The sequence below is a fragment of the Pelobates fuscus genome, chromosome 5 (genome assembly GCF_036172605.1).
Source record: "Pelobates fuscus isolate aPelFus1 chromosome 5, aPelFus1.pri, whole genome shotgun sequence".
In the NCBI taxonomy this organism is placed as follows: domain Eukaryota; kingdom Metazoa; phylum Chordata; class Amphibia; order Anura; family Pelobatidae; genus Pelobates; species Pelobates fuscus.
The window spans coordinates 28,012,767-28,027,859 of NC_086321.1; the positions used below are offsets into that span (position 1 = coordinate 28,012,767).

The following is a 15,093-nucleotide window of genomic DNA, read 5'->3' on the forward strand; positions in this document are numbered from 1 at the left end:
AGATATTTCTTTGCATTGGCTTAGACTAGACTTATAGGCACATTTTATTTTTTTATTTATCCTCTTGCAGACCTATAACGAATTTGAGCTTACACACCTGTGGTGCTTGCAAATTTAAGCTATACTGTAAATTGGCATACCTCTGCATATAGTTTGTTCGTGGAGATGTACTGTATGGTCTGGCTGATATAGCGTATCTTTTAAATAACTTGGACCAGCTGAATACTTTAAGTTATATTGGAGTGGAATCTGATCTGCTCCAAGGAAGCCTTATGCCCTGTTCTGGAGATCTCTGTGCTTTCTCTAACAGTGCCGGAGTGACGTCTAAGAATAGTAATAGTGTATTTATAGGTGTTCTTGTCTGCTGTGACGTAGCCATGAATTAAGTACAATCGTACTTGTCACAAGCTGTTTATTGAATTAGAAGACTTGTGAAATGTACTGGGTTTTACTTTTGGTTTAAGACTCTGACTATGGGGTAAATCTACTATAATTGCAAATGGTTTAACCCCTTAAGGACCAAACTTCTAGAATAAAATGGAATCATGACATGTCACACATGTCATGTGTCCTTAAGGGGTTAATAGATAATCCAGACGATTTGTGATCGATGCAACATTTATTTTATATTTTTCTCCGTTTGTCGTTAACCTATTTTTATTTTATCTTTCTGTTAAGGTTGCCAATTTGAACCCCAAGGACAATTCATATACACTTAAGGATTTTGTCTACAAAGAAATCCAGAGAGATTGGCCTGGATACCTGGAGGGTGATAAACAGTTATTAGACAGAGTTATCTCTAGGTAAGTAGTTTGTTTTATGGTAACTCTAATACCGTTCAAAATTCATGTTTAATTGTCGAAATAGTCATTGGTTTCTTTCATTCCCTAACATGTTTGGTGTGGTGGTCTTTTTTTTTTTATATACAGGAAACTTAATCAATCACAGAGTGGCACTAATCAATCAGACTCCCCTTCAAATGCTGCATCTTCATCTCCGTCACAGGTACTATAAGTCTTTCATGGGTATTTTGTAGCACTTTGTTTTAAATAAAATCCTATATTCTAGGGCAAATACCGTACTTGGCTAATCTGTCTTTTCAATATTAAATCCTCTGTCCCATTCTGGGATGTCTGCATATTTTGCAAAAACCCATGATGGTGACATTGCAGTGGTGAAATAATGCTTTTATTCCCCCAGCAATCGGTAGCAATAGCTGGGGGCATGACCACTTGATGGCGGTAGCTCCACCTTTGTGAACGCAAAGATTTGCCATAAAGTCTCCACTTTGTCTTGAATCATTTCTCTGAGAATTTTTACATTCCCACAGTCCTTAAGAGCATTTCATAAAGTTTTTCTTTGGTGTGCTCAAAGGGGGGAGGGGACATTATATATAAGGAGAGATGGATATGGTGTGATTTGTCCTTAACCCCTTAAGGACCAGACTTCTGGAATAAAAGGGAATCATGACATGTCAGACATGTCATGTGTCCTTAAGGGGTTAAATTGTGTGCTAGGTATGCAGGCTAACCTGAAGAGTTGACATTTTATTCCAAAGCGTGCAAATCTTCTAGCTTCAATGTGGTGTTTGTAGGGGCTTTCTAGGTTTTAGTTTTTTTGATATAGGGAGTGTTTAGAACTTATATTTGAAATTTAGCAGGATGGTTTTAAGATTTCTAAAGCCATTATTTTCCCCTCTTACAAGAAACGTGTGGGAGATACAGACTTTATCGATCCTCTGATGACTAAAAAGCCGAGGATATCCCATCTTACGAACAGAGTACCTCCAACGTTAAATGGTCATTTAAGTCTAACCAGTGAAAAACCAGCAGCACTTCCTCCCCCACCATCTGCTGCAACCCCAGCACCACCACCACTTCCACCTGCACGCCTTCCAGTTTCTAACCCACAAACTATAAACTCTAACTCAAATTCTCCAAGCACGCCTGAGGGTCGGGGCACTCAAGACCTGCCTGTGGACAGTTTCAGTCAAAGCCGTGGCACCTATGAGGACCAGCAAGAAAAATATACCTCTAGGACTAGTGTTGAAGAGTCAGTACCAACAACAAAGTTGGTAAAGTCAGAACCCATGGATGATAAAAACAGCTCATTGCACAAAAAGGCTAAGAAAGCCAAAAAAAATAAGGATAAAGACCGTAAAAAACTTGACACTGAAACCACAAATGAAAATCCGCAACCGCACCTAAAGAAAGAACTGGAGAAGATGGAGGAAATTCCTAGTCCTGATACAAATCAAGGTAATATTTATGGTTTTAAATGTACAGAGCTAATAATAAAGGAGTTGTCTTTGGAATGGGTTCCCTCTGTGCCATGCACGCACGAGTTGAACGCAGGACCAGGTATATTGCTGTGCTGTACTTCTTCCTCAAGTGTCTGTCTAGAGCGCTTGTTATACATTTTGTAACATGTCACCCCATGTGTTTGCCACCGTTTCTAGTCCGTAGAATTGATCTAGAATAAGAATATATCAATTTTCTGTCATGAAACTGATTTGATGAAAATGTAGATGTGATGACTTCCCGTGTAGTTAATGGTGCATATGGTAATGGGAAGTTTGGGGTTTTCTTTGTGTTTTTTTTTTAATATGGATGCAGGTTTTGAATGGTGGCTTCATGACTAACCAGTGCCTGCAGTATTAATGATCCAACATCAGCTTATTATAATGACTGTTCATCTAATCTATTAGAACCTTTTTATTTTTCTATTTTTATAGTAGTGTGTATAATTTCATTGCTGTGCAGCTGGATATAATGCACATCTTGCATTTCTGAATTCAGAGTAGGGTCCCAGGGGTAACTGGGTAATTTACATAGCACTCAAAGAGAGGAATGCACCAGACATCAATCCCAGGGATAGGATGTCTGATGTACCATCTTGCGAGCAGTTATCCAAACGATTTCAGTAATTCCACATAATTGGTGCCTAAATCGAACGATCAGTCTATAGTAAGTGTAAAACTCAACAAGAGTGTAGTTATAAATGTCATTGTAAGAGCACTGTTCATGCTGCTGGCTTCTTGTCTGAATTATTCACATTTGTAAAATGTTCCTCCAGGTATCATGACTACTTCAGTGTTTTTAAGTGGTCATGGTGCAAGTACCCTGTTTGTGTAATGTTTCATTGTGAAACGCTGCTCGTACCTGGATATATTGTATTGCTGTTGGAGGTGTGACTCCATCTCTGGCATTCACTTGCCAGTCCAGAATGAGTTGGTGTGGCTAATGTACTGTGGACACCCATTCGTTGGCTGCTAGTGATCGCCTTACTCTTTTAGTCAACGAATGATTGGTGTGTGGCTTCTGCAGAAGCCAGCTTATGTTTTATTCTGCATTGAGGTGTCTGGCTGGACCCAGGTAAGAGGCATACTGTTGGAAAACGTTTTGCCCCATTACTGGGTAATCCTGATATTATAACAGAACATTGGTTTGCAGTTGTAATGCCTGGAGTAATGCTTTGTTAATGAGACCACTGTATTGATTTGTTATATTTATGGCTATGAAAATTGTATAAAGGCTAAATCTGAGATCGGGAGTGCTGTTAATGGCTTCATACCTGGGACTATTTAAAAACTCTCGTTGTTCTGCTGATGTTGCTTTAATGTCTTGTTTTTGCCTGTTTTGTAATGTAAAGGTGTTTTGTACAATTTGTGGAAGACCAAAAACAATTCATAGGAATAGAGGGCAAAATAGGCGCTCTTCCTTGTCTGTTTTGACCACCTTCCCAAGATATTGGTGTGCAGTGTTCTGTTTCCAATGCTTAATATCCATGAAAAGGGCAGAATCTAATCCAAATTAAAGTCTGAAGAGACAGTACATTTTAACTTTGTATTGCTGCATAATGAAGCTAGCTTGTCAGAGGCTGCCTAAACGGTTAATGTAGGCACCTTCAGCTTTACACGCCAGTTATAGTGCTATTCGATTGTGCACCATCTGCAGTTCTTAGTCGTTTCGAGTGCTTTGGCCAAAATCCAGGTGGGCCCATTCATGACTTTGTTAATGCCATATTGTACAGTATATCCATTATATTTAAAACCATTCACAGAGTAGATCAAGTGGCTTACACAATAAATCTCTTTTAATACGAAAAAGTTTAACTCTACAGGGGTCTCTGTGACCCTTGTTTTTGGTCACCTGAGATGCCCTATTGGCACCATAACCACTACATCAATGTTTATCAGCAATGGTGCTACACTGTATTCCTTAACCATAAAGTGTTCTATAATTAAAGATTTATTCCTAATACACTATTATGTCCCTCTGCTACTGCGCCTTCCCCATCAATAAAAGGGTTAAACGTTCATTCTCTTACCAGATTCCAGCGTCGAAAAATCCCTTGGTGCTGAGTCATGCTCCTCTGCCAACATCCACCTATTTGGGGGGGAGGGTGTGACTGAGGGGTAATGCGCATGCGTGGCAACCGCCACACGTGCATTTGGCTCAATGCTTTCCTGCAGAGTTTTGCTGGACCTCCTCATGCACAGTTTAAAGCGTCAGTGCTTCACAAAATCAAACTCTGTAAAACTGCAGGAAAGCCCATCTAGTGCCAGTCTGGTTTTACGTTGCAAGGTTAAGGGAGTCTGGACGTGGCACACAGACTGCTTCAATAAGATGAAGTGGTTTGGTGCCTAGTGTTCCTTTAAAATTTTATTGCCTCTTGTGCACCTGGATGCCTACATTTTAGATGGCTCGGCTAACGAGCTAAGAAGCTTTCATAGATGTGAATCTGCTGCATTCTTTAAAATTGTGTATCCAATCTTCATTTAGTTTGCTAGTGGACTCAAAATAGTGGTTACAGTGCCTGGACTTCAGATCACACTGGATCTTTGTTAAACAATTTTCAATCAATTTGGCATAGACAGAGCGCTCCCAGGCCCAAATGGGATGATGCTTCTGCTGAGCAATGGTTGACTGTTACAGATGGGAACAGTCGTCGATACGCTCAAACTGATGGGCTTTGAAATGGCTGAGAGTGTAACCTGGCTTTAGCCAGCCAGGAAATCTCATTTCGTGTTAAATTGTCTGAACAGTATGACCGCACCGGGGACTCAAGCCACTCTCAAAGTCAATAAGATAATTTGGTGCCTACACTACCCCTTTTTTTTTTTTTAATTTTCTGTAAGCAACTTGTAGTTGTACGAAGAGTCGTACTCTGCAGTCTATGCGCAATGTATACAGCTCTAAGAAGTTCTTGCTCTCGATTCCTGCAACATTTTGATTGGTTATTGCATCATTAACTGTTCATAGAAGAAAACGTGATTTGTAGTGTAACCAATATTGTCTGTGGGTTTTCTAGTAAAGCTGCTTTACACTGCATGTTTTTAGCTTTCTGTTGCTTGTAATTTAACGATTAGAGGTCTCTTATCTAACACTAAGGGATATTTTATGTAGTCCAGCATTGAAGAGAATTATCTTACTGCAACTTACTAGGGTGTTCACATGCAAAAGGCGTGATATTGCAAAAATAGTCTTGTTGGCAAATTTTTTTTTTTTTAAATGGTCAACTCATGCTTGGTCACAGCTCTTGCTTGGCGTCCGTCTTTTGGTGGGGTGGGGTATTTTTATATATTTTCTTTGGTGCAAAACTTCAGCGGACAGATACATTTAATACAATGTATGAAACGACTTGGCACATCTTTCCAGTCTGACTCCTCTACAGAGGTTACACTTGGACTAAGTCTTGGTATGAATTGTCTAGGCTTGCCTGTACCTGGTCACTTAATTATAGAATTTGCAGTGTAAGAAGATCACAACCTAGTCTGTGTTTTTTTTTTTTTCTTATTTATTTAGTTTTTTCAGGTTGAACATAAAGTAGCCATGATTTGTTTGACTATTTAAAGGACCCCTCATAGGGTACATGTACTGCTTCCAGTCTTCTCAAGGTGGTGAAGCAGCCTGCTGCATTGGTTATGGTGTTCTGAATTTTCCTTTTTAAGGTGTAACTGTTCTGGTATTCACAGAGTAGCATTACCTTTTTAGAGGTTTTAATCTACAAAATGTCATATTAGCTACTCAATGCAAGGAGTTTGTAGTCATTTTGTCCTACCATCACCACTCCATGACGACTTTCCTGAAATTGCACCCATATACATTGAATACACCATATATCAGAGATGCATGGTGTTTATAATGTAAAATATAACCATTTACACTCTCCCTCCGTTCCAACACCCCTTTGCTAGTATTACTCTCAGTGTAACCGTCAGCAACATTGGCTTGCTGGCTTTTTTTTTTGTTTTTGTAAGCGTCTGAACAGACTTCGCATCGCTCCATTCCTATACTCACTAGCCAAAGCTAGAAGTGCAACTTACAGCATTTCCTGAGTGGAAACTGCACGTGTGCAGGTGCCATAGGTGGAGAGCAGAAGAACCTCCTGTGGGCCGCATGCCGAGGCATTGGAAAGCTGGGAGATTAACTTTGGTATTTTTCACTAATCTATGCATTTACTAACAACTGCTAGCACAATGTATAGATTGAATATTATGCTCAATCTAATGAGCATACTTTAGGGCATGACAGGTGCCCTTTAAGAGCAGGAGAATTGCCTGCATTGAGGATTCTTAATCACAGGAAATGCAGCCCATATTCTTAAGTTGCTGAAACAATCTCTAACAAACCTGTCCCTCTTTGCATGAAGAATATAGAGCTGTCATTCAATTCTAGTAACAGTGGGCTGGTAAAGCCAGTATATAAGTGTGCCCCTTGGAAGCATTTGCAAGCAGAACCAACGGTTGTAAAAAATCATGTATCAATGTAACAGAATTTAACTTATACTAAACAAATTGCATAACTTATCACTGGCAAATCATATTGGCTTTTTGTAAAGAAATGTTATGACTTAAAGTGAACCAGTTTTAAAAGGTTCACAGCAAGAAACCGAAATCTAGCCCATGACTATAAAAATTCAGTTTTAGATAAAATAAAGGCTTGCCGTTACAGTTCCACACAGACCTGCTGGGATAAACCTTCAATTTTTATGTGCAATTTAAAACCTGTTATAAACAATTTTGTGCACATTTATAGTGTGAATTTTTTTTTTCTGTCTAGACTCTAAAGAGGCTTGCACTGCTTCTGATCCGTCATCAACTACAGTACTTCCGGACTACATGGTGTAAGTAGAGCTGTGTTCTAAACTTGAAGACTTTTATCTTTAATTGAAATCTGCTACTGAATAGATCTACATAGTGTTTCTATCAAACTGTCTTGTACTATTATTAGAAAAACTTTAACCTGTAAGCAGTACTTGGGTTTTTTTTTTTTTGGGGGGGGGGGTGGTATGGGGTGGTGGTTTGAATCTTTCAGTGCCACTCTGCTTTCTCTTTCCTGTGTTCCCTTCTAAAATTAACTGGCTTATTGTGAGTAACCCTGTCGTTTGTTCATAGCAAATACACTGTCGTAGCGTCAAAAGAGCAGAGGGAGCATTACAAAGAAGACTTTAACTCTGAATATGAGGAGTATCGACGCTTGCATTCCAAAATTGAGAGCGTTACTAGGAAGTTTGTGCATCTTGATACGCAGCGTAAGACTCTGTCACCTAGCTCTAAAGAATATAAGGTATGTGCTGGTGGTTTGAATGCTTTGCGTTAATCCACTCGTTGGTCTTTCTACATGTAGTGTCAAATATTGCATATACTGTAAGGGTGAAATGTGGTTGGGTGACTGTGTGTGCATGTAAAGGATGAAGAGTGCATATTTTTGTGATGAGTTTGGCCTCATGCACACATTCAAACCTATAAACTTTTTGTGGTTTTACCTGGATAACCTCGCCTGAAATAACTTGAAATATAAACTGTCACCTTTCTTTAGCTTTGATTTTGTGCTCCAGTGAATCCTATTTTTAGTAGCTATTCTAAAATGTTTTTTGTTTATTTTTTTAACAGGTCATACATGAAGAAGTTCTCAAGGAATATCGCAAACTGAAAGAGGTAAATTAAATCCTAATTTATTTTTACCGTTACCACGGATTTGTTCTCTTAATCCATATTTAAGACACTTAAATGAGGCTCCCTCCCTGTTTCTTATAATTTGTACCCAGATGTATTTTATGGCTGCAGTAATGGGCAGGGCATCTTGGTGTTCCATCCCCCCGTTATCCCTAATCAACTGGTGCACAAAATATAATCCTTAGCATTTTTCATTCGCTAAATCCTGTTTACTAGCCATCTGACAAGCTGAGATGACACTAAAACAGCTGTGATCCTCCATAACCCATCTGCATCCATGGCTTTATATGGCTATTGTTTTGCTGACCTATTTCTCTTTTTCTCACAGTCTCTTCCCAACTATTATGAAGAAAAGTGCCGCTGTGAGTATCTGCACAACAAACTCGCTCACATTAAAAGACTAATTGGAGAATTTGACCAACGACGAGCAGAGTCCTCCTGGCACTAAAGCTCTGACACAAGATGTGAATAAACGTTATTTATTAAATTCCAAATGTGTTACGCTAGGTTAAAAAAAGGAAACTTTTTCTGGAGTTTCAGTATTAGCAAACTTTTTTTTTTTTTTTCTCCTTTTCCCCCCTCCCCTCTTCCTTTTTCCCCAACCCCATTTTATTCCGCTTATTTAAAAGCTGCTTTTTTTGTTTTTTCCTTTTTGTCCTTCTGGACTGGCATTTATCCTGTGGATGTCGGTGTGGATACTGGAATATCAGTGCCTGCATTTGAACTGCGCATTTTAAATTATGTAGCAAGACTATGTGCTTATGGATAAATGTACGTCCTTCTTAATGCAAACCCTTTGCCTTTAAATGGTAGAAGGTTTCAAAAAAATTTGCACAAAATATATTTAAAAAAAAATAAAAAAATGGAGGGTTGATGGACAGAAAAGGTGCATATAAAATATATTATATATACAGTCTGTCTTGATCCTTAACTTGCAAATCTTACCCCCCACTTCAATTGATGCCTTAAGGTGTTTGTCTATAATATGTGTAGTGAAGTATTAGCTACACCGCTTCCCAGGTTATTAAAGCAATGGGAAGCACACTGTGGCCTATCAGCGTCTGGAAGTGTGTTTGTATGTGTGCCAGGCTGCGTGGGTGTGTGCATGCATGATACACAAAGCTGCTATTTAATAGGCCAAACGCTCAGGTTTTAATCAACTGATGAGTGTTGGGTTTTTCCTATGAATTTGCTACTTGTATTCTGGAAAACGACAGCAATTCCACTTCAAGAATTTGTCGGCGTTAACATTAAAGGTGGGGGGGTGAGGGAGCTGATGACTATATACAAAGAAACTCCTTCAGTATTTGGGGGGTCTACTTGTGAAGGTGTTTAACCAATGTACTTTTTTGGGCGAAGAATTCAGAAACTTAACAGTGTAGGTGACCTATTTATATATTGATATAAAGTATTTTTGAAAAGATATGCAAAGAAGCTATTTACCTACATGTATATTTAAAGTGTTTTTGCTCCTGAGAGCCAGGAATTAAGTAAAATACAGATCTATTTAAAAAAAGAAAAAATACTGTGATCATCCGACAGCACAAATATGCATTTCATGCTACTTACCAGTTTACTTTGAAAACTTTGGAATATTTTTTTTTTCACATGGGAACAGAAGCTATTTGGTTTTTAGCATTCTGACTAAACCAAGATATCTGAATTTATTATTTTTATTTTTTTTTTTATCCTTCGAATAAGTGCTGCCAATTAAAAGGGAAGCATATTGTTTACAGATGTGATTTGTTGGAATGTTTGCCAAAAAAAAGTTGAAATCTGTAATAAACATTGCCTCCAATACCAAACGGATTGTTGTGTTTCTGTACATTTGAATGTCATTAAGAGGGAACAATCATGTCTTGGTACTCTTAATATTGTGGTTGCTTCTCTCTTATAGGTTTTGTTAAACGCAATGGTGTGAATTTAATGGAGAAGTAGAACGGTCACTTCCCAGGAAATTCTAAATCTGGCACATAAAAAGATCTACAGGGCTTCTACATTGAACTCCTCTGACTCCATTCACTTCACTTATACCCAAATGGAATTGGTTTTGCTTTCTATGTAATATGCAATACAATCTTTTTGTTGCCGGGTAAAAAGCATGATCTGCAAATCTCTAAATACCACCAGCCTTGATTGTGATCCCACAACTTGCTGTGCAGGTATGAATGCAATTACTGTGATTTTTAGTCTACCTAATTTGTTCACTTGTGATGGGCTTGCTGACATTACTACACACCTTGGCAACAAAGCGGTGTTCAAATCCTTTGTTTGACAAATGTAAAGTAATTTTGAAATATTTAGAATACATTATCTGATCAGATTCTCACAAGTAGTGGTATTCTCTCTATAACTCAACACAGTGCAAGGTTTTAGGAACTCTGCTTCAGTGCTAGTGTAATGATGAAGGGCAAGGCAGATTTGGCGATGTTAATGGGAGTACAGCAAAAATAGAAATCCAGTGCACTCACTTATCAACTAAACGGCTACTTTGATGCTGACAGATTTGACTAGTTTTATTAACACCTAATCTAGGCAAAAAATAATGGGGGTTTAGTTACACTATATGATCATACATTGCATATGTAATGCAATGGGAGTACAGCAACAATGCCCTAATCTAATTGGCAGATGAGTTAACAACATTCTGATGAGCAAATGCAGTAAGAATGTCATTCGGTATTTACTAGAGCAGCATATCCACAAGTTTCTTTTGCCTTTCTCTGCGCTGTAAGAGTACATACTAGGACTATGGATTTGTTTTAAAACAAGTGGTGTGATGACAGGTCTTTAAAGTGTTTATTTTCTTTTGCCAAAAAGGAATGCTTTATTTTCAGATGTCACCAAATGATGCATAAAATACAGGGCACGACCACAGCAGGCTGGCAGGTTTACAGCAGTGCAGTATAACAAGGGCTTAGAATTGTTTCTCTGTGAGAAAATTAACTCAAATGTATATAAATATTTTTTCTTTTTTTTTTTTTTTTGCTAGAATGGTCCCTATCTATTATATGTGTATGTATAATCTCCTTTCCTAATTTTGTACTTTTCTAGAACATTTGGATACAGTTCCAAGCCTGAAATATATATATATTTTTTTATTTTTATTTTTTATAAATAACCCTACTGATGCCTCTGCTGCAACTGGATTCGTAACACCCTGTTCTGTGCAGTTTTGAGGAACCCTTCTAAAGGTCTGGCATTCTGGGAAAACGTATGGAGTAACTGCAAGCAAACAAATCCTATCGCAACTTTTTTTTTCTGCAATGAAAAACCTTTTGCAATAAATTCATAATATACCTGGTAATCCTGAAACATGGTGAAGGCAAAAAGGCATTGGGGGGTGGGGGAGGGGAGCTTTAGATGAGGCAAATTTATTAAATATAACATAAACCAATAAACTAAACTGTGGGGCCCTCTAATGCAAAACTTGTATTGCTGCTTGTCTGTCTTAATGGATAAGGGCCTTTTATCTTATGGATTTATTCCTAATCGAGATGAGCAAACGTACCGAACATTACGATTTTTGAACCCGAGCCCAGACATTTCAGTGACAGTTCAAGTTCGGTGTTCGGCGATTTAATGGCGCGTTTTGAAAAGCTGCAGGGCAGCCAATCAACAAGCGTTTGACTCGTGTGCCTTCAGAAGCCATCAGTCATGCCTATTGATGGCATGGTTGTGATTAGCCAGTGCAGCATGTGACCCAGCTTCTATATAAGCTGTAGCCACATGAGCTCTTATTAGTGTAGGGAGATGATGCTGCAGCTGTGAGGGACAGATTGGGAAATAATTCTGGTGTTGAATCTGCAAACTACAGCGATTTTATTTTTGTGGGTGCTATACTACATTTTTGTGCCCTGAGCCCAGTGCCACAGAGAAATAAGCAATCAGTCTGTTAGGTGGGCACTTGCAACTGCATGTGTGCCAGGCACATTACTTTGTGACATTGCAGTTTGACTAATTCACATTTTTTTTGGGTGCTAAAGTTAATTTGGGGCGTGCACTTCATATCTGAGAGTCAAATAAAACCGTCAAATACTGTGGTTACATCGCAGTTTGAAAAATTCACTTTTTTTTTATGGTGCTAAATAGTATATTTGCGGCCTGCGGTGCATTTCTTGCAGTCCAATAAAACCCTTATACTGTTACATTGTTGGTTTAAAAAAAAAAATCTCACTTTTTTGGTGCTAAATAGGACATTTGCGGCCTGCGGTGCATTTCTTGCAGTCCAATAAAAATAATCACTGGAGAGAGAGAGGATCCCTGGCCCTGAATGCCAGCATTTCAAAATTCCTGGCCTTTGAAATGCTGTCATTCAGTCTGGTGGAGACGGACAGTTTTAAAAACCTGATGGTGGTGGCTGTCCCATACGTGGTTCCCAGCCGCCACTACTTTTCCAGGCAAACATCCCTTCCCTGCACAACCATTTGGCGGTCAAAATCAGGTGTGCACTGCGAAACGCCATCTGTGGCAAGGTCCACATAACCACTGATACGTGGACCGGTAAGCACGGGCAGGGACGTTGTATCTCAACTCCACACTGGGCAAATGTAGTGGTGGCTGGGCCTGAGGCAGATAGCAGTTTGACGCATGTCCTTCTGCCACCGAGGATTGCAGGGCATTTCTCTTTGCCTCCTCCTCCACCACCTCCTCATCCGGTCAGCATAACACCTTCACCATCAACTTCAGCACAGCACGGGGGGGAAACGACAGCAGGCTGTTTTAAAACGCATATGTTTTGGGGGGAAAAACCCCACACCGTGCAGGAGCTTTGGATGGGCATGGAACAACAGACTGATGAGTTGTTGCCACTGAGCCTCAAGCATATGTCATAGCATATGAGGAAAGTGCACATTTTTATAAGTTTAATAAAACAAGCTAAACTGTGGATCTAAACATAAGATCTGAGGGAGCATATGTTAAAAGAAAAGTAGGGTATTAAATGAGACTTGGTATATGCTAAGTGGGAGTGAAGTACAACTAAGATACACGGCTTAACATGCTGTGGTTACACACCAGATATATTATGCCACTGGCCCTTGTCACCAATTATACAGCCTTGGCTGACTGTGATGAAAGGAAAATACTTTTGGCGCGTGTTGTTTTTCTAAAAACATTCAGTAAATCCATGTCTCGTTTTGGTCCATCAGGCCAGCCTTAAAGGAGCACTGGGCACCCAAACCACTTCAGCTCATTGAATTGGTCTGTGTGCAGTGTTCCTAATGCACTTAGTGCTGTAATGTTAAACATATAGACTGTAAGCTCGTTTGAGCAGGGTCCTCTTTAACCTATCGTTCTTGTAATTGTCCTATTTATTGTTAAATCCTCCCTCTCACAATATATATCTCATATTATTGTAAAGCGCTACGGAATCTGTTGGTGCTATATAAATGGCAATAATAATGCAGCACTAAGTCTGCTTCCACCAGAGGCGCTTCCACAATGTTACCAGACATCCAAAGTCTTTCCCCATACGAAAGCATGGACTCAATGCTTTCCTATGGGGAGGGCCTAATGCACGCGTGGCACTCGTGTATTAGTGCCACCTCATGGAGTAACTTCAGAGGTGGCGGAGCAATGACCCATCACTGTGGGACATTGGCACATGGATCAGGTAAGTATGCAAAGGGATTTTAACCCTTTATTCATCACGGCGGTGCAGGGGAGAGGGAGGCAGCTTTGTATTCCTGGTACTATAGTATCCCTTTAACCCCTTAAGGACCAAACTTCTGGAATAAAAGGGAATCATGACATGTCACACAGGTCATGTGTCCTTTAGGGGTTAAAGAAAAAGCACATTGTTTAGTTGCTCCTTGTGTAAATGCCCACGGTGGGAAATTTGTTTGTAGTGGCATTACTTACCTTTGATACGGACTGTTTTCATATTGAGAAGGCTAATTATGGTGTTTTGCAAGATTTATTTTAATGCTGAATTACAGTTTAAAATCTGAATTCCATGCTTTCAACCAGGCATTGATCACTTCCCACTGCAAGCCATTGCATACTCACTAGGACCGCACTTTCACTCACCCATGGCTACTGCCAAGTGGGCATTCTGAGCCATGTTAAACATTTTAATGTGTCACTGAGGTAGTTTTACAATTGAAGATTGTGTGGTCAATGTAATGCCAGATGGTGTGTGCATCACCTCATAATTCTGACAAATTTTAAAGGAAAATTTCAACCAGCATGACCAATTCAGATTTGTGATGTGGGTATGGTGTCAGTAAAATGGTCCCATCAGGGGATTCTCTACGAAAAGCCTTTAGTTGGATTTTGGAGCGGCTTCTGTGACGTCACACGGGGGTGCACCGTGGAGTTTTGCCTGGCGCTGGATTAAGGTAAGTAAACGTTTTCTACGGGGAACTGGTAGAATTCTGCCCTATTGGCTTTATTCTATCCTAAATGAAAAAGGGTTGGAGAAACTCTTTAAAGGTAAGTATCCATCTGAAAAATCCCTTGTGGTTTCATATTTGCATTAGGTTTCAAACATGAATTCAGCTTGAAAGGGTAATAAACGTTTATTGATAACAGATACGGTAAGAAAAACCTCTCGAAAGAACTCTATGCTCACTCTGTACATGTTGAACATGAAGCCCTGAGCTGCAGTGTGGCCAGCACTATTACAAGACAATTGATCAAATCTGACAGCTTGTCAAAGCCCTTGCTTAGTAGCAGATGGAGAGCAGAGTCCCAGTTATGTTGGGAAATCCCTCTGATGTCATGGGTGACCTCATTGGAAAATTCTCTGCAAATAGTATGCAGAAGATGTTCATCATAAGGTATGTGTTTTAGTTTTGGTTTTTGGCTCACAGCGAGCCAGTGTCTAAACATGCAAATATACTCCTATAGTCTGAAAAAACTGAAGTAGATTTAAAAAAATTTTTTTTTACCAACGTTTATATAGCACGAACATATTACCCAGCGCTTTACAATAATATAGAGGGCTTATAATGTAATTATCTTAAAAGTACAGTAAAAAGGAGACGAGGATCCTACATTTGGAGGAAAATGTACAAAGGGGAGGGCGATACATCTAATGCCGGTGTCTAGTTAATCTTGTGGACACACCTGGCATTCAGCATAGAGAGAGCATACAGAGGAGAAATTAAATATTTCCATTTCTTCTCTTC

General features: G+C 39.3%; 1 protein-coding gene across 1 annotated transcript in view; it reads left to right on the plus strand.

Annotated features, from left to right (window-relative positions):
• ELL2 (elongation factor for RNA polymerase II 2) overlaps positions 1-9,765 on the plus strand; it is a 31,739-nt gene extending 21,974 nt beyond the window's left edge. Inside the window, exons 6-12 of the mRNA XM_063453674.1 lie at positions 679-803; positions 930-1,005; positions 1,706-2,258; positions 7,065-7,128; positions 7,400-7,571; positions 7,898-7,942; positions 8,289-9,765. Of these exons, the coding sequence (XP_063309744.1) occupies positions 679-803; positions 930-1,005; positions 1,706-2,258; positions 7,065-7,128; positions 7,400-7,571; positions 7,898-7,942; positions 8,289-8,408 (1,155 nt within the window). The 3' untranslated portion in view covers positions 8,409-9,765. The remainder of the gene's footprint in view (positions 1-678; positions 804-929; positions 1,006-1,705; positions 2,259-7,064; positions 7,129-7,399; positions 7,572-7,897; positions 7,943-8,288) is intronic.
• The last annotated feature ends 5,328 nt before the right edge of the window (positions 9,766-15,093 follow it).